At 39.2% G+C, this 19,649-nt stretch overlaps 1 protein-coding gene across 4 annotated transcripts in view; it reads right to left on the bottom strand.

Moving 5' to 3' along the window:
- Positions 1–19,649, bottom strand: part of LOC111602903 (spectrin beta chain, non-erythrocytic 1) — a 36,410-nt gene that overhangs the window by 8,147 nt on the left and 8,614 nt on the right. For 3 of the 4 annotated variants that reach the window (XM_023320241.2, XM_023320242.2, XM_023320243.2), the window contains exons 1-10: positions 10,139–10,299; positions 8,136–8,326; positions 7,900–8,067; positions 5,856–5,972; positions 5,536–5,798; positions 5,343–5,472; positions 4,937–5,124; positions 1,894–4,867; positions 1,696–1,835; positions 18–1,628 (exon numbers count right to left, since the gene is read on the bottom strand). In XM_023320241.2, coding sequence (XP_023176009.2) covers positions 18–1,628; positions 1,696–1,835; positions 1,894–4,867; positions 4,937–5,124; positions 5,343–5,472; positions 5,536–5,798; positions 5,856–5,972; positions 7,900–8,067; positions 8,136–8,326; positions 10,139–10,220 — 5,864 coding nt within the window. In that variant the 5' untranslated portion in view covers positions 10,221–10,299. Of the gene's footprint in view, positions 1–17; positions 1,629–1,695; positions 1,836–1,893; positions 4,868–4,936; positions 5,125–5,342; positions 5,473–5,535; positions 5,799–5,855; positions 5,973–7,899; positions 8,068–8,135; positions 8,327–10,138; positions 10,300–19,649 lie in introns of those variants that run through there. The other variant, XM_023320244.2, reaches the window with a different exon arrangement.

Here is a 19,649-nt window from a genome sequence, read left to right as displayed (position 1 = left end):
TAAAATGGTGCGCTTACCTCAGTTGTTCCTGTCTCTTTTCTACCTCATTGGCATAGGAGCTCTCCGAATCGATGAGTTTCCTGGCCAGCAGCTCACACTGATCGACACGATCAGCGCCTACCTCAACGCGATGCTTGACATCATCAAATTTATTCTGCAGCAGCTGCAAATGCTCAAAGTCCTGGCCGTAGTCCTCTGAAGATGCCGTCTGCTCCTGTTCCCTTATCCATTGCTCCACCTCGTCCGACTCTAGGAAGTATTCATGCTTGGACAGACTCTCCATTAGGCGCATCTGCCGCTGTGAGGCCAACTTGTGTAGAGATTTGAGCATTTTCTCGATTAGCTGCTGTTTGGCTGCCAGCACTTTGCTATCGGGATGCTGGGCAGCCACCATGGCGGCACACGTGTGTCCCATTTCGGTGACAATGCCCGAATATGTGTCCAACTCCAGTTCGATGGTCTTGTGTTTGGTCAGCAACTTGGCAGCCGAATCGCGATCCCTACCGTATTCGGTAGATCGCAGGGCATTGTTGCGTTCACCCAACCAGGACTCAATCTCGCCGGCATCGAACAGATATTGCTGTGCTTTCAGAGACATTTCAAGCTTGCGCGAACGTTCACCGCAATGCAGATCGAGATCCTGCCACGCCTCTTCCAGCTGCTTGCACAAGCCCTCCACGTTCTGTTGCTCTGGATGCTCTTGGGCAATAAGAGCTTGACCCGCCAGCAGCGCCTTATTGATCATAGGCTGATGACCCTTAATCTCGGCCTCCAGTTTTTTGTGTTTCTTGTACAGCGATTGCGCTTGATGCAGATTGTGGCCCAGTTCGTTTGACTTCGCAGCAGGCAGATGATCATTGATCCATTGGAATTCAGCATCCAGTTCAAAGACAAATTTATGGAAATTCAGACTCTCCTCCAGATTATCGCGACGTCTCTGTGTGGGATCGCGTAGATCCTTGAACCGTTGTTGCAGCTCCTTTGTCTCGTCCTCGATGTTCTTGGCATTGAAGTGACCCTCGTGGGCCATGTCATCACCCGTGGAGACCAGCTCCGCAACCTTCTGATCCCAAATGGTTATCTCTGATTCGAGCATTTGCTGTTTGTTGATCAGATCTTTGCAGCTGCGCAAATCGTTGCCCACATCCTTGCTCATGAGTGCCAAATCCAGCTCATCCACCTTCTTCTTGGCATCCTCGATGGCACGATTGTGCTCACGCTGCGAGGCAGCCTGCTCCAGTTTGCGACCCTTGTCCTCAGAGAGTGCTAACAGATCCTTCCACTTCTTGTTCAAATCGACCACTCGATGTTCCACTTCGGGAACACGATTCTCGGCCTGAATCAAGGCTTGGGCATCTTTGTTTACATTGCGCAGCTGTCCCTCGTTTGCGCGCAGTTCACGCTCAAAGGCCTTGTGCTTCTGTAGCTTGCGTGGCAGATTGCTCAGATCGCGATAGCTTTCATCGCCAGCAATTTTGGTCTTGTCCTGCAGCCAGGCTTTCAGATCATCCGCTTCAGCGGCAAACTTGTGATAGTCCTTGGAAGCTTGCAGCAAACGTTTGCGGTCAAAAGCGCGATCCTTGACTGCCTTGCGCTTGCCCAGCACCTGATTACGGCGATCGGAAATGCTAAAAGAGGCGAAGAAGAGAATATATATAGGATACGTATGTCAATTATTACATTGAAGTCGCTTACTACTTGGCGTCGTAGTGATCATTGGCAATTAGTTTATCTGCATTGTCTGAGAAGCCCTTTAGTATCTTGTCCTGTGCCATTAGGCTCTTCTCAAAGTCCAGATGACGCTTGAGTATGGCTTCCACCTCATCCAAAGAGGACTGTAGGTAAGGAAAATTTAATTTCATAGCCGTAACAATTTGAGAACTCTTTACTTACGCCCAGATTGTTGTACTCGAGGAACGCTTCGTGGCTCTTGGTGGTGGCATCGATCTTGTCCGCTTCGCGATTGAACATTTGCAGCTCGACGCACTGCAGAAGCCACTTTTGTTTCTCACTCCAGCCACGATGAATGGCATCCTGCTCGGCCTTCAGGCGTTCGATTAGCTGCACTGTCTCTGCCATGTTGGGTTTGCCATCTGAGAGCTGTTTACCCAGTTGGATAACCTCGACAAACTCATTGTCATGTGCCTTGATATCATCGCCCAGATCGTTGTGCTTCTTCAGCAAATTATTTGCTGTTTCCACATCCCTCGCAGACTCATCGGCATTCAGCTGATCCTTAACGGAATCAATCCATGCTAGCAAGGTCTTGGCGCTGTTGTTGAAGATCTGTTGGCCGACTTCGCTTTCGATGCGGGCTCGCAACTCGCTGCCGCGCAGTTGTACCTGTTGCCACATATCCTGAACCTCCTGTTGGCGAGCATTGACATTGTCACGCTCAGCGGGATAGGCGTTCTTCACTGAATTGCCCAGGTAGGTGACACGATTGACCTTGTCCTCCACGGGCGCCAGTTCGCGTTCAAGATTCTGATGGCGACGCTGCAGGGCTTGGACGGTTTTGAGGTCAGGCGTAATGACAGCTGTGTCTAATTGGAGCATCTTCTCGCTCATCCAGACCTTGGCCTCGTCGCAGGTGCGATTGAATAGCTCCACACTGGAGGCACCCTCCAGGCTCTTCTCGCGCTGTGCCTTGGCATTATTCAAGCGCTGCCAGATTTGATGAATTTGACGCTGACGTGCAATAATCTTGTCCAGCTGCGAATGACCCTGACGACGGAAGGTGTCGACGGCGCCATCGATCTCCTCGACGCGCTTTGAGGCGGCCGACAGATCGGTTATGAACTTTTCAAACTTGCGTTTGGCATTTTCCACGCCATCAGCATCGTCCGTCTTGATCATGCGCTCCTTCTCCTTCATCCACTTCTCGAAGTCATCGCATTCGCGATAAAATCCGAACAAATGGATGGAGTCTTCGAGAAGGGCATGACGCTTCTGCGCCATCTCTTGCAGCTCATCGTAGGTGGCATTGACGCGTTGCTGGCGCTTCTCCACGCTATCCGCATTCTCATTGATGCTTTGATTAGAGGTGCGACGCTGTACTAGAGGCTTGGGCGCCACAACCACTGGACGTATGCGCTTCACGGGCACCACTTGTCGTACCAATATCGTCTTTTTGACCTTCTGCAGACTCTTGACCTTCTCCGCCTTGGGCACAATGCAGGCCACGGGACGTGCTTCGATTTCACGCACATAGTTCGCCGGAACGAAGCCCTCGTGGCCATTATCCTTGCGCACACACCACCAATCATCGTTGGTCTTCGACTTGAGCAGCATCACCTCGCCCTTGTCCATTTTCATGCCCTGGCCCTCGAAGGGGAACAGCGAGCGCACATGTGGCAGCATTTTGGTTTCGGTTACCTTCTTGTGCTCCAGTTTCTCAACCCATTCATCTTCCCAAACTTCCTTGGGTACTAGACGCGTCTCATTGACCCACTCCTCTTGCTCCACTTCTGGCAAATCCGGTTCCGCAGCTGTCAACTCCAATGTGCAAATGCCAGCCTTGATCAGTTTATCTGCCTGCTGGTTTAGGTTGAGGATATCGCCAGAATAGGCGTTCAGCTCACCCTGCAGATCACGATGACGCTGCAGCAGCGCCTGCGCTGAGGGTTCATCGTTGCCATAATCCCTGGAATTAACCAGCGCCATTTTCTCATTCAGCCAGGACTCAGCCTCGTTGGCATCCGTATAGAATTGATAGGCTTCGGCGGCATCTTCAAGCTGACGACGTCGCAGCTCCACAAGCGATTCGAGAGCCTGCCAATGCTCCGCCAGGGAATCGATGCGGCTCTTAATCTCACTTGCACGGGGATGCTGCTCGCCAATGAGACGCTTGCCTGCATCCGACATTTGCGAGGATTTGGGCTTGCGTGATTTGATCTCATCCTCTAGCGCTTTATGTTTCTGCTGCAGCGAGAGCACAGCACGCAAGTCCTTAGCCGTAATGCCGGTTTTGCAGATACGTTGTTTGTCCACCAGCCAGCTCTCCTCATTGTCATAGTCCTCCATGAAGTGATGGAAGTTACGCGCCTCCTCGAGACGCGCACGACGCTGTGCTGATAGCTTCAACAGCTCGGCATAAGCTTCCTCCAGCTGACCCAGCCGCTGAGCTAATAGAGCGGCATCCTTATGCTCGGAGTTCTTGTAGGGCAAGGCTTGACGATTGAAGCGCTTGAGCGTCTCACCATAAGTGTTCACCTGCAGCTCCTGCAGCGAATGGGCTTGCAGCAGCTCCTCGACGCCCAACAGATGTGGACCCACATCTTCAGAGCCGAAATGCTGCTGCAGCTCACGCACTGATTCCGTCGTGCTGGCGATCTCACGCAGCAGATTCATCAGATTGCTCATTTGAGAAAGGTTCAATCGTTGATTCTCGAGCAGCTCCAGCAGTTTGCGCCATTTGTCCATGACCTCCTGCTCACGACGCTTCACACGCTCCTTGCCGTGATAGTTCTCCTTCTCCAATTCATCGGCCATGGCCGTTAGATCGTTAAAGCGTTCAACACGTGCCAAAATATCAGCAGAGATGGCCTCATGTTTCTTCAACGTGGCATCCACTTGACGCAAATAACGCGGATCCGACAGCACTTGTATCATTTCCTTCAGATAACCTTCACGCAGCACGGATTTCTTTTCGAATTTGTAGTTGAGCTGTTCCAGCTTCTCTTGACGCAGCAACTCCTCACGCAGGGCTACCTCGCGATTGTGCTCGGCATACTCCAGTATCTGCCAGGCCTTCTCGATGTCATTGACCAGCTGCCCGTCTTGTGGATTATAGGGTGGCTGATTCAGAGCCTTCAGCAGTGTGTTAATCGTAAAGTACAAAGCCTCAATCTCGCTGCGTTCCTTGTATCTGGTAACATGGATATGGATATAGTTTAGAAATGGTATCTAGAATAGTTAGCCCTTTGAGTCTACTCACTTGGGTGGCTTTTCAATGGTGCGATATTCCTTAAAGGCCAACAATTCACGCTGTATGCCCTCCAATGAGTTTGGCAAATTACGCTGCTCCAGCTCCATTGTTCTTTGTTTTATCCAGCTGAGCAGATTTGTGGTCAGGCGTTCATAGTGCATCTTCTTGCGATCGGCATCCATTAGCTGGCCCACAATCTGAATATGATGAAGAAGGTAGCAAAGAGAGCGGTTAAACAACTTTCTAGACCCAACCCGATCGGATGCCAAGTAGAGCGTTAACCAGATTGGCTTGCACGTTACGCTGCAGCACCCATGCAAAGAGTTTTTTTTTTGCCCCCGACCCTGAGTGTCAACCAAACCCCAGACCCCAGACCCAGTACCCATTTCGAGGTGTGTCTTCTCTGTCTACTTACATTGGCTATACGCTTGCCGCTCTTCTGTTCGTTCTTCATGCGCGCAAACGTGTGATAGTATGAGGCAACATAGGTCAAGATCGATTTCTCATCCGGTCGCGCTGAATCAATATCCTCCGCATCGAGCAGACTAACAGAAAAACGCAGACATAAGTAATAAGTAATAGTAATATTTCTATATAGCCTAATTTACCTTGGTATGCCCAATTCGTTGGCGGCCGTATCGAATGCATGATTCAAATTATCCAAATTGGAATTCTTTGAATTGACAATGGTGCTATACTCGAACAGATCGGGTCGATGCGAGTGAATGAGCGCATTGAAACCCAAACCGGAACGCCATGAAGATGTAAAGTCCTGTATATTAACGCCTGGATAACCATGTGTCTTACGTTGACACCACAATAAAAGCGCATCTTTGGCTGAACGTTTCTCACTGGATTCGTTTTCCTCATCCTAAATAGATATTTCACTATTATATTTATTCATGAATACCTTGTTCATTCAACTTACAACATCGATGACAATTTCCTGAATTTGGAAACGCAAAATGATGGTCCAAATGAGACCCAAGATCAATCTGGGATTGCCATCGACAATGTCCTCAGCACCAATGGACTCCAAGCGTACCTATTGTCGATTTGTTGTTGTTGTTGTTGTTATTGTTAGAGAGAAATGATATACAATTGCATTAGCATTCTATTACAGGTAGGGGCAATGCAGGCAAGGCGGGAGGTCTGCACGTCTCGAGTTACGCGTTTCACAAAGCTGCCAACAAGTGAACCAAAAGCGAAAAAAAACTTGAGCTGCTCTTTTGTGTGGCCCACAAGTCACGCATTATCAGAGCGAAGGTGTTTGACCTCTGTCTCAGGTTCATTTGTATATATATTTATATATATAGTAGGTCATGGCGTGAACAGGTAGGCAGAGATAATAGAAATAGGCGAAGAAAGCATAAGTTACGACTGATCTTTATCGCATACATAAAATTAAATACGAACAACAAAAAAAAAAAAAACGAAGAAAACTCAGCTTTTAGTCGCTTTTTAAAAAGTTGATTAATGGCTAAGCAAGTTGGAACTGAAGTTGAAAGAATTTATTTGACCGATTCTACGCTCCATTGGCGGCGGGTCTTTGGAATAGTATTTGTGTGTGTGTGTGTGTGTGCCAGCCACATAAGATCCTTAACTAAATGCTCGCTCAGCTGTGCGTTAAATGTCGTTTTACTTTTTGCTTTCGAGCTTCTTCAAGCTGAAAAACCAATTAAAATGCAATAAATGCCGATGTCACAAAATCCAAAAGACAAGCCCCAAAACAAACAGAAGCGATATAATAGGGAATGCATGACCGTGAGATATCCTGCACTCAAAGCTTAGAGAAAGTATGTGAGAGTGAAAAAAAAAGTGAGCGAAAGTGAGGAAGTTAGAGAGAGAAATGAGAGCAGCGCTTATATTAATATCTATATCTTTCTCTCTCAAAGACTAATGTGAGAGCTAGAAAAACTGGGTAAAAGAAGGTGGCATTAAGGTTAATATTAAATATAATTAAAGCGGAAGAGAGTTTAAGCTTTGCTTTCAATTACCAAACAACGTGTATTAAATTAATATGAGAACCACAAAGAGAGGCCTTTGTGTGTGCTTAGCAACCAGCAGCAAATGCAATAAACCTGATCGTGATCAATTTAATTTAATAACTTTATAGCAGCTCAGCTTACACATTCGAATGACTACAGGGTATATACAAAATACAATAAAAATCAACAACTTTCACTATGTCAAACAAAGTGCCTAAGACACAGACGTGTGCGCGGTGTCATTGTTGTTGTTGTTGCTGCTGCTGCTGTTATTATTATTTGTTGTTGTTGTTGTTGCAATTGGTACAAATTACATGCATTTAATGTGCATTAAAAGCGCCATTGTTTCTAATTAGATTAGTCTTACAGCAAGAGACACGTACTAGAAGCTAGACCCCCAAGCGAAACTATGTCGCACGCTAAGCTGCGGGCAAGTAAAAGCGAAATAGAGAGAAAGAGCGAGGGAGCGAGAGGGAGAGAGTGCATGCACTTGGTGGCTACATCTATGGATTCCATTTGACTGCCTGCCTGCCTGCCTGTCTGCACACACAATTAAAATCAAATTCAAGCAAAGAAAGTGTGCGGAAAATGTGCCGACACGAAAAGCGACACGAAAAGAAACAAAAACCAAAGAAAGAAAAGTAGCTAAAAAAAAAAAATTAATAAAACTAACTAAATAAAAAAAAAAACATATAAATGTGCAGCATGCGCATTAGAAAGTATGCAAATATTTCACAAAATTGCCAGCAAAGGTAATTAAATATATATATATACAAACACATATATATTCATTTGTAAGTTATGCAGCTTTTGGCGGTTGCAGTCGCGCATCTAAAGTGACTTTTTTCTGCTCACTCATGTGGCAAACAAAGCACGCAACAGACCACGCGCAGCTGCCTCAAGAGACTTGCACTTTCTACAAATGCGTAGGCCTCTGTCTCTCCCTCTCACTCTCTTTCGCTTTGCCATCTCTTTTCCACGTACCTTGGTGTGCAAGAATGCCAGACTCTTGTTGACATTTTCGATTTTATGTACACGCATACGTCCGCTATTCGGCTTGCCCAGTTTCTCCGACGATATGATCTCGAGCAGCTTGAGCAGCTTAATGCCATCGGCTAGATCTGTGAATAGGTCTTCGACCTCCATTTTGGCCTAGAAGTAAATTGAAATAAAATGCATTCTCGTTTTGTGAAAGTAACTTGATTCAATAACCAATTTACCTTGATCAGAAACGAATTCATCCATTTTGTAAAGGTCTTCTTTTGGATGTGTAGACGCTCCTCCTGCAGCGTCTTGATGCGATCATTCTCAAACTTCATTATGCCATCGCGCTGCGTCATGTTGGTTGTGGAGCCGCGGGTGGAGGACGACGCTTGCAGCGTTGAATAGCCACCGGGCTCATATTGTGATGCTATAAGAAATGCAAAGCATTGGTAGAAACATGGATTAGCACACGGTCGAACACTAAAAACATAAATAGTAGCAAAACCCAAAGCAAAAGCCCTGCAAGTGCACTAAACGTTTAGCGCGGTAATGTATGCAAAGCAGTGTGTCGATACACTGTACACAAAGTGACAAAATGAATTGATAGCTTAACAAAAGTTTAGAGGTTTTCTACTCTAAGACTAAGCTCTACAGTTGGACAACTGCTGAGCTACTCTAAGGATGAAGTTCAATAATATGCTGCTATAAAGTATTTTATATATTCTTATGTATACATATTTATTTCTGGCTTTAAACAATACTTTTTAGCCATAGACACAGTTTGGCAGCCACTGCTTTGTATTGGCAATTCTGCCTAGGTCCCCATTGAGATGCACCTTGAAGTTCTATAAAACCCTTTCTAGCCAATTTTAATTTTCAAACAGTGTATCTAGTAGCTATTTACATCCAGTGACATATTTTTGAACCATTGGCCTTTTGTTACCAATAAGTACGCACAGCTCAATGCACTGACTCGATAAGAACAGTCCTCCACGCGTTGTTTTTGTTTGCCACTTATCGCAAGTCAAAGTAATTAATGGGCATTAGCTTATATGTACACAGATATATATATATATATATATATATATATATATATATATATAAATATATACACATATGAAAGTATATGTCGTTGCCTGCAAGCAGGTGAGCAAACGTGTTTGGTTCAATGAATGCCCTTGTTTTTTCGAGCTAAGACAATTTCATTGTCGTTTCACAGCAAGTAAAATATTTGTTTTACAAAAGTAACTTACTGATTTTTAAATAGGTTCATTTTTAAGAAATAATTTTTCAGAATTTGATAACCCCGTTTTATACCAATAATTTCAGGTTTCGTTATATTTATAGCAGTTTATATGTATATTTCTTAGTAAAGCTAGCGAGTTCTTGAATGCATCTGAAACTGTGAGCTCTTAAACTGTTTTGGTAATTATTCATTTATATGATTCGTCGAGCGTTGGTGGGCGCGACTTTATTAAAATTGTCACTCGTTCATTAATAGAGGTGTCCCATAAAAATGTTGCCAAATTTGGTATGAAATATTCGATGGGCGTAGCTATAAGAAATTATCTTAAGTGATTATTCATAGCTAAAAGTTTGATTAGCTAAATAATTTTTAGTAATATTTTTTTATAAACTATTCTTAAGTTACTAATTTCTATATGATCTTTCCCCTCCTCTTCTTCAAGCAACTCATTCAATTGCTCATTTCTAGTTAGATGATCTAATGTGGAACGTCATACCTATTTGACAAAGTAAGTCTTGTCATATTACTATTCGACTCTTAGTCAATGGCCTTATTTTAACTCTATGATAGCGTGCAATACCGATTAGGGCACAGAAAATCACCAAGAAAAAAACCTTTAACATTCCGGTCTATGCCGTAATATGTTATCAGCAATTAATATATATAGCTAAGAATTGAATGCTCATAACTTTTTTCCTTTTTTATCAACTTGACAATTGTGCTGATTACGTAATTTTTGAGGTTCCGTATAACCCATAACAACAAAAAAAAAATAACATCACGAAATACAAAAAGAGTTAACATTGATTTATAAGTCACGTATTTGTAGAATATTTATATATCTGAATCAACTATATAACATTTATGTTGACAGTAGCTAATCGAAAAGTATTTGTTAGCCTAGCATACCATAGATAAGGAGAGATATTGTGTAATTTGGAATCTGATTAAGCTATTCACATAAAGTTAGGATAAAGTTCAAGTTCAACCTACCCAAAGATTGACGGTCAAACGATATATATCGTTTGTATTCATTGCGCGAGAAATTTGAACGTAATATACTGTTATATTCCATAATGTTTGGTGCTCTGATTTCAATTCGATCTCACATGCACTCACTCATCGGCACACAACAAATTTTAACTGGCAGCTACAGCCAAAGCATTCCAAAGTATAGATACCTATATATAAATATATATGTATATATATTTCTTTTTGATTTTATATAGAACGGCGCACACTAAGTTCGATTTTTGACAGAGTTTTCAACAAGTTGCTTGCACTGCCCGCGCCGTTTGATTACTACCTCGGAATTTTTACTCGATTTTGGGCGTAGCAAAGCTTTTTTTTATCAGATACTGAGAGCGAGTGGGCAATTCAAAATTCTTATTAAACCAGAGTAAAAACCGACAAAAAAAAAACGAAAGTGGCAAAAACGAATTCTTGCCTCAGTTTTCTTTAGGCTTCTGCGTATGGTGAATTCCATTTATCGTTATCATTTCTGCTGTTGTAGTAAAGCTTAAAACTGATAACAAAAAAAATTCCTAAGAGTGTGCTCTAGTCAGCGAATTTATTGACTTTAAGATACCCTGAGCACTCAGGAGTACTCATTATCATTTGTATTTACTTTGCGATCTACATGTGTCTATTTACTCCTAAGCGATCGGACAGTCACACAAAGCTATATCGGCTCAACTATTGATTTAGATACAGAATATATATACTTGTTCTCTTATTCCCAATTGCAGCTCATTCTTGAACAAGAACATTAAACTCTTTATCCATTTTCAGTGGATTCCGAGTATAAACAAGAGAAAAGCAAACTTGTCAGCCCTGGCCTGGAGTTATCTGATTAGTAGATTGTTTATCTTATCGCATACCTGGCACATATGTTCGCCTATATATAAGTGCCAAAAAAAAGAAAGGAATTTATATTTAGTACCAAAAATTCAATCGATACAAAAAGCACTTAGCCGAATGTCATAAATCCTAGAGAAAGGCCAAGGTCCAAATGTCAAACCATTTATTAAAGAATGAAAGAATATTGAATATTGAATTGATGAGATCATAAATAGAAACATATTTCTTAATAGCCATAAATCATATAGAACGCCCCATTTATATATATATATTTATGAAAAATAAAAGACAATCTTTAAAGCTGCTGCTGAGGTCATCTAAAAGACAATTTTGCTGCCAGCTGTAGGCAAACAAAACACTTTACAATGTTCTTTGTCTTTCTCTGTGTGTGTGTCAAGGCATAAAAAGTGAAAAATCAATTAAAAAGAGGTGAAAACCAAACAATAAAATCAGCAAACAGCGCCAACACCAATAAACTTTACCATACGCCGATAGCGAGTGCGACGAAAACTTTGTTATCTGTGCCGCTCCAAAGGCAACTACCCACATACAAACTGATATATAAACATATATATGCATATAGGGTATTTATATGTATATATGTATATACATATGCGTTTGTGTGTAATAAGAACTGCCTGTCTACGTGGCAGAAATTGAGGCATAACTTTAGGCTTTAGCCGGAAAAATCATTAAAGCAAAGTGCATGGCACATTGCGTTTCAAGCATTCCAAACTAAACGCTTGGCTCCGGACAAATGGCAGTTAAATGTAGATTAGAAGAAGCCAGGCTTGAACTTAAAATACCCTATATAAAGTGGAGGGTTACTTGAGCAGAATATGGAAAGAAAACGTCTAAGAAACTTAAGATTTGATGATTTGATAAATATTTGTCTGTAGCTGTATCTTTATCTATATCTAAATCTAAATTAAATCTACACTAAAATCTTTGCCTTTCTATCTGACAACTCAAAAGTCTCTTACACTTGCATAGCTGACTCGAAATTGAGCATGCTCCACTTTTAATTGCTTACACTACAGAGTATATAAATTCCTCACAGCTGCAACGTAACATGCTTCGACTATTTTTAGTGTCAAAACGGTAATAGCAGCACGACGAAGTTCTCGTCATAAAAGATGAAAGTAAAAACACAACTGTGCACACTCTAAATAGAGAAAGAGAGAGAGAGAGAGAGGGAGAGTGAGAAGTATCCTGTTTACAGGCTGGCCAAATATAAACATTCAATTGCGCAGGCGCAAAAGATTTGAACAGCCGAGGGGAGAAAAGTAAAAGACTGAGGAACACATGCGGCGCGCACATGTGTCGACAGCTGAGCTAAGGCAGGAGGCGATATTTACGATTTTTATATTTTATGCTATTTTTAAACAGCCTCCCCATAGAGTCGCGTAGAACTGGAGTAGGAGCAGCTCTTTGTGTGAGCCAGCCAGCTAGCCATATAGGAAAGTTGTCCGATTAGGCGTGCAATAACCTCACAGCGGCAAAAGGAGATTTGCATAAATCAATAAACATAAGCCAATTTTCTTCAGATATATATGTATATAAATATGTCTATGATTTTTATGTATTGCCTCCGCTACATAAATGTTTAAGCTTTGCAGAATCACATTTACATGCGCGGAACGTTTGTTAAAAGATATTTCGGAATTTAATTATTGGTGCGATCGACGAAGATAACATTTAATTTGATGAACATTTCTTGTTATGTGCTATCAGAGATCCTATAGCTGTGCCGCGATCTAACAATGAGACCTGTAGCACAGCTTGCTTCTTTTTTTGTGTGCCTCTTTTCCTATTTTTAATTTTTTGCCTAATTTGGGACTTTTTTGAATAAAATTACCTCATCACTTGCCGAAAATTAAAATTCAGTTTTGGCTTCAATGACAACAGCAACAACAAAAGCAAAAAGATTCAGCCAGTCGGACAATAACAATGTTATAAATTCTTTTGTTTGTGCTTGGCATGCTAAACAATTTTCAAAACAAAAAGAGAAAACCTCATTGAAATAAAAAAGAGGGCGAGAGTTGTTTTATTTTTGTAGAGATACGAGCTTATAAGCCTTGAATTTATTGGGAACTTTTATCAAGCTGACAGCACCCTAACGGTTGATTTTATTATTATTTTTTTTTTTTTTTTGTTATAAGTACAAAATTGTAAATAACTGATGGGAAATTCGATTTCTATGGCGAAGAGAAACAGTTTATCATAACAAGACAAAGACTTGTCAATTTTCCGACAAAAGGCTTGAATTCATAAATAAAAAAAAATAAAGTTCATTGGCTGTTAAAATTTTTCTTATTAACATTTGTTACGGAAAAGTTCAGCCAGTCATGAAAGTTTTATAGCTTTAAATGGGGCAATTCTATTGTAAAGATTAGCACCAAATGTTTGATGATAAAAATATGGTTTGATTCGTTTTGACTTCGCTAATAAAAAATAAATGTTAAACTTTGATTTCGTTTGGGCTTTGCTTTGCTGACGGCGTCTTTAGTTAATTTTCAATGTATGCATTCTACTATAAATTTAATACAATACTTTGTCGATTTTTAGCGGGATTATCATATATATATTCAAAATTCAACAGCTAGATCCATTGCGTATAAAATACTTGAATACTACTCAGCAATCAAAACATAAAGGTAAAACCGAACAAATCTGATTTTTCATGATACATAAACTATTTATAAATTTTAAAAAAATATATACATAACAGAATATATTTGAATATAACATATATATATATAAAAAATTTGAGCTTTAAATACTTTTAATTTTTTAATTATATATAACTCAAATATAAAAAATATCATAAGCATTATTGCAAATATTTTATCTTAACCTTCTCAAAGTATTTTAAAAACATAAGCAAATTTTATTAATGGCAAAAGGTCGCATTTCACATACAAATTTCATATATATTTTATACTATTTTATTAACAACTGCAAATAGCGTTTAGCCTCATGTATTTATCTGCTGTCCAGTTTATTACTTAATCTTTTTTTATTCATATTTTTTGGCAGAGTTTAGAAATTTCGTTAGGATTTGTGTCGTTCATAGACAAATATTTTTGATAATTCCCAGGCACTCGACTCAGCAATGCTCTTTGTCAGCTGCAGTCAAATTGTTGAGGCTCTTTAAAAGTTATTACCAAACATTTTTTGGCTCATTATTAACTTGACTACAAAAAGACATACACAAAGGGGAACGTGTATGTGTGTGGTGGGAGTATGTATATGGATTGTCTTTATTTTTATGTCGGCTTTGCTTTATTATTGTGTGCTGCTCCAAAAGTTATTTGCAAAAATTAGTCAATAGGCAGCGCGCAACGCTTCATGCTTATTGCCATTACTTATGCTGTGTGTGTGTTTGTTTGGATGGCATTTGCTACGCCCTCCTGGGGCGTTACACCCGCGTCGTAGATATAGAGAAAAACGAAGACCGAAAACTCCATGACATCATCATGGCGCAGCTGCGCGCTTGTATCTAAAAGTATCTAAGTATCTACAAGCTACATATTCCAGAGATTCTTTGCGGTGCTGTGGTACTGCGCATGCGCAACCCTCGCAGCTACCGTATTTCTTTATTTTTATTCTGTTTTCTTTTCTCTTGTTTTTTTTCTGTGACATGTGCTCATTTGGCATGCAAATGGAATTCGTGTGGGCGCCGCATTGGCGAGCTTGACAGTGAAATTTTTTGGTCTTTTTTGTTTTTTTTTTTTTTTGTGGCAACATTTAAACGGTTTTTTTTTAAAATCAATCAACAATCAATTACAGTTCGAGCGCTTACAAAGTTTTATTTAAGCCAAATTATGGGCTTGACTGCACAAGCATTTAAATGCTGACATCATAGAGTTTTTGGCTAGAGTTCTATGCATATGAATATAACAAATAGATGCCAACTTTGGGCTAGTCAATAAAAACAACCAAAATTTATAACAAACAAATTGAAATTTTACTCAGTGAATTCTTTTGGCATAATAAAAATCAATTAAAAGTGAAAATTTTGTTTGCTTCTGATGTTTTAATAAAGCAAATTTCATAGTTCTGCCTTCGTGGCGTCGCTGAAGTTTCTTTTGTTATTAATTTTAATCAATCTGCAGTCGTAACCCGCTTTTGACTGGCTGACTGATTGTGTGCGTGTGTGTGTATGTCTATATAGACATATCTTCATTAATATTGTGCCAAAATAGTTAGCAGCACGCCTTCTGCTTCATCTTTTTCTGCTCTTTTTAATTGCTGTGTAATTAAGATTCGTTATACCGGATATATGCCCATTAATCTGAACACTTCTTGTAACTCTGCTGTTGATGGCGATTATGTCTAGACAAACAGGTGTGAGATTTTAGACAGGTTTTCGTAGCTGATTGATTTCCATCTAGTTGCTATGATTAACTGCAGACTGTGTATTCGGAAGTGCTTAGACATTTAAGAATGCCCAGCGAATCGAAATCATCTGAGTATCAATTAGTATAGCAATTAAAGCTGTTAATGGCTGTCGCAAAACACACCTGAAGCTAACTTTCACCGAGCTAAAGAGCTTTTTGTTCGTCGTTCTAGAGACCTGATTTGTATAAGCTGGGGATTATGAGATTAATGATGTGTCGATGTATATATATATGTAATATATATGTATGAGTATATAAGTGAGAAGGCTTTATATCATTCGGAATATAGCATTTTTATAAGAGACACAACAAAGATTCTTCTTTTATAGCTTTAACACATTCAAATTCCTGTTTATAGAATTCTTGAATAATATCTTACTACCTTTGACTATCTTAAGTGGTGTTTGACTAACTTAACGAACATCCTATTTCAACTCACATTCATTCATCTTCGCCTCTACTTTTCGGCTCCCACTTAATATACCTAAAATATACTAAAATTCTTAGTAACCTGTAACAAAAGAATTTTCAACGATAGCACTAAAGCTAATAGCTTGAACTTAGGCAGAACAAAGCATCTTCCTTATTAATCTTATCAATCTGTCAGCTTTACAGACTTCTACTGCTAGAAGTTGTTGAGGAAAAGCTGTATATTGAATAACTTCTAGCCAAAGTCTATAATTAATTTTCTATAGAGCACAACAACTTCGTCATTCTACAGTTACAAAGCCTAAATCGACCCTTTCCAGTGAACACCGTGTGACCATTTTGAAATGCTCTGATCTGTAATTAATAATCATTGTCTGAGCTGTGCAGCCCACTGGAGCCGAATAGAGCAGCATTTCCTTCTTAGCGCTAGAGCTAGGGTTAGAATGACTTAATCAAGCATACGAAATGATTTGCATATGCCGCTCAGCAACACGTGTGTGTGAGACCAAAAAGGAAACAGAAAAAAACTCTTAAAAAAAAAATAAGCAACGACAACAACACACAAAGTGAGTCACATGCCTTATAGAGTGTGTATAACTGACAAACACTTTTGGCTAACCCACATAGTAAATATTTGCTCAACTCTATGTGTATAACAGTCAAACAACGCAATGAATATTTCCGTTGCGTTTCGCAGGAAGTTGCCAAAGTTTACGAAAAAAATTTATGATTCGTTATCAACTGCTGAAAATTCAAGAGCTTGAAGACGTTTCATAGAAAGAGCAATAAGCGACGCGTTATCAGCTCGTCAATTCGGCAGTTGGCAGCTGTGTAGACCCCTTTTTTCATACCCGGAACTCATTGAAAACGTCAATTTAGGGCATATGCAGTAGACGGAGAGGGCATGGGCGAACTTGTAAAGTATATATATATATTTATATTCTTGATGCGATCGAACACTGTCGCTTGGCCAACTTACTCATCGTTCTCTTCACGTGACTACTAGGGACTGTTTTCATAGCCATAACATCGATTGAAATCGTTGTCAAACTTCATCAACTACAAGAGCTACTAAATTTCATCTCTAGTTCAAAAACTTATCTACAAAGATAACAAATATTTAACATGATTCTGCCGGGAATAAGAGAAACAATTACTCGGTACGAGTATCTTCTAGTCAGTCACTCTCAGCTGCAACACTCTTACTTGATTTTAATTAAAATGTAGCTGGGCACACGATCTGGGATCTACAAGCTGCAAGTAACAATACCAATTTCATGACCCAAAAATAAATATGAAATACTAAGAGCTTGTATCTAGAATTTATTGAGTTGTTCAAAATTGGGTTCGAAATTGTGACCATGTGATAGGGCAATATTAATAATAATAATAATAATAATCATTTTTGTTGAAAGCCTCTTTCAAGTGAATTTTTTAATTGGCTAAGCCCTCGACTCTCAACTGTCAACTGTCAACCGTCAACAGTCGCCGAGCACTTCCCAATGTTTATTCAAGTGCCGAAGACCAGCAAGAAAAAAGTCTATAGACAAAATTATTTAATTGCCTCGTTTATTTGTAAATCGTTTTTTTGAAAATAAAAGGCCATTAATAAATTTATATATGACGATTTCAAGTACAACCTTCGAGCCCATCAGCTGCGTTGTTAACAACATGTGATAAGGCTCTAAAAACCAAAAAAGTTATGCATTTTAAATGAATTTCAAACGATTCCAATGTGTTTTTGATGAAACCCGAACAACTGTGATATGCGGTTTGTTATTACAGATATAACCCCAAATCAAAATATATATTTACTGCCAATTGCAGTTTGAAGCACGTTGCGCAAACCGAACTCAAAATGTTCACAATAAATTAAAAAAAAAAATAAAATAAAAATTTTTAAACGTTTAATATTACATGACACCAAAGACACTTTTTGATGACGTTATAAAACAAATTGAAAAAAAAATGAAAGCAAATGGGCAATACGCGACTGGAAGATACCTTCCTAATGCCAAGTTAGGTATTCAAATATTAACTGTAAGGGGGAACAGACGATTTGTGGAAGTGGAAATCATATTTGATCTACGCCTGTTCTAGGAACATTTAAGTCAGCAGTCCTGCCTTCTTTAACCTGAGTGTACATCCCACCTACTACTGTCTGTTACATACATTCATACAAAACCAATATACCCCCTCCTCCAATGCGCATTCAACAGTCAACACTTAAGTTGATATTGAAGAATTCCTGCATACTGTTTACTGTCTCTTTACTTTTACGCATAAATTCTGTTTTAATTTGGGGAATGGTATCTTAAAATTCTGTAAAAATTTTGCAGGCTAGTCAGTAGCTTCGGGTGCTCTAAGCTTATAATAACTGTTATAAAAGTTGTCTTAAGTATATGTGCTCACAAAGTTATCAGCCGAATCTGTTGGGATCTTTTTTATGCTCATTTCATTAACTTAAGCTGCTTAGCCAGTTCGCCTTCAGCTTTTTTTGCAGTGTCAAAAGTTTGTCTGAATTTTTTCAGTTTATGAATATCACGCCTCTTGCACGCCTCCTCCTGCCTTGCCTTTGGGTGGCCGATGCAAAACGTGTTTCACATTTCGGCATATGCAAATTTGACAGAGTGCCGCTTCGAACTGTCTTCCCCGTTTTGATAAAGAATGCGCGTCATAATAAAAGTTGTAAATAAATAAGCCAAACAAACCAAAAAAAGTAAAATGTATATTTCTACATAGCACATATGTGCACACATAAATACATATATAAGTATATTTCACGCTACAATGCTAAACAGACTGAAGAGTTTTAAGAAAACCGGTAAAGAATATTTGAAAGCAACCCAAAATACTGTTGTAGCTTGATTTTTGATTATACGTTTTTACTCTTGCCCTCTCTCCAATTGACTCACTCTCTCTCTTTATGCCTCGTTCTCTCAATTGCTGTCTGATGTCAGCGTTTAAACAAATATTTTGTTATTTAACCGTGTAATTATACCCTTTAAACAGACCTAGCGCATATGTTAGCTAAATCAAGTTGTCAACTTATCAGAAATAATTATTTAAATATATTTGGTTTAGCATAGATACAGTTACAAAGTATATATATTTGTCAGCTAGTTGGAAAAGAAGTTTTAAAAATTATATATAAATATAGTACAACTGCAATAACAAATTTAAATATTTTTTTAAATAAAAACATATATTCATTAATCAATTATATATATATATTTATTCATTTACAAATCTAAAAATTTTATTATAAATAATTTGTAAATATTTTAGGGGTTTTCGCTCTAAGAAATTGATGCTAAATTCAAAAATTTATTATACTATATAGCATAATTTATAACAATAGTAAAAATTAATACAGGAATAGTTGGCATACATTAAAATAAAGTTGTCTTTTTACTTATATCAATTAACGCTTTTTATTCAGTAGTATAATATAAGTTATATAATAATAGACGCTACGTATTGGTAAACTTTAGACAAAGTCAACTAAATAAAACCTGAAAAAAGTAAATATTTGACTAACACCTCAAAGCTGTCAGTGTACATTAAGTACGACTTTTAAACTTGATTTTCCACCTCAATTCATATTATTTTTTTCTGTTTTTTCGCTGCTCCAGCAAAATGTCACTCAAATAGCAACAAATACTAAAGTAATATTTATAATTTAATACATATACGTATATATCTGTGGAGAGTCTGGAAAGCGTATTCAAGGTTAAGAGCCGTAACTCGCGCACATTGAATGCAAATGCAAAACATTTGTTTTTAATGCCCAGTTTTATGTATCTCTTTAA

Source organism: Drosophila hydei, unplaced genomic scaffold, assembly GCF_003285905.1.
Source record: "Drosophila hydei strain 15085-1641.00,03,60 unplaced genomic scaffold, DhydRS2 tig00008128-arrow-arrow-pilon, whole genome shotgun sequence".
NCBI classification, from domain to species: domain Eukaryota; kingdom Metazoa; phylum Arthropoda; class Insecta; order Diptera; family Drosophilidae; genus Drosophila; species Drosophila hydei.
The sequence above is the reverse complement of the archived record's forward strand: the minus strand, read 5'-3'. Positions and strand labels throughout refer to the sequence as shown.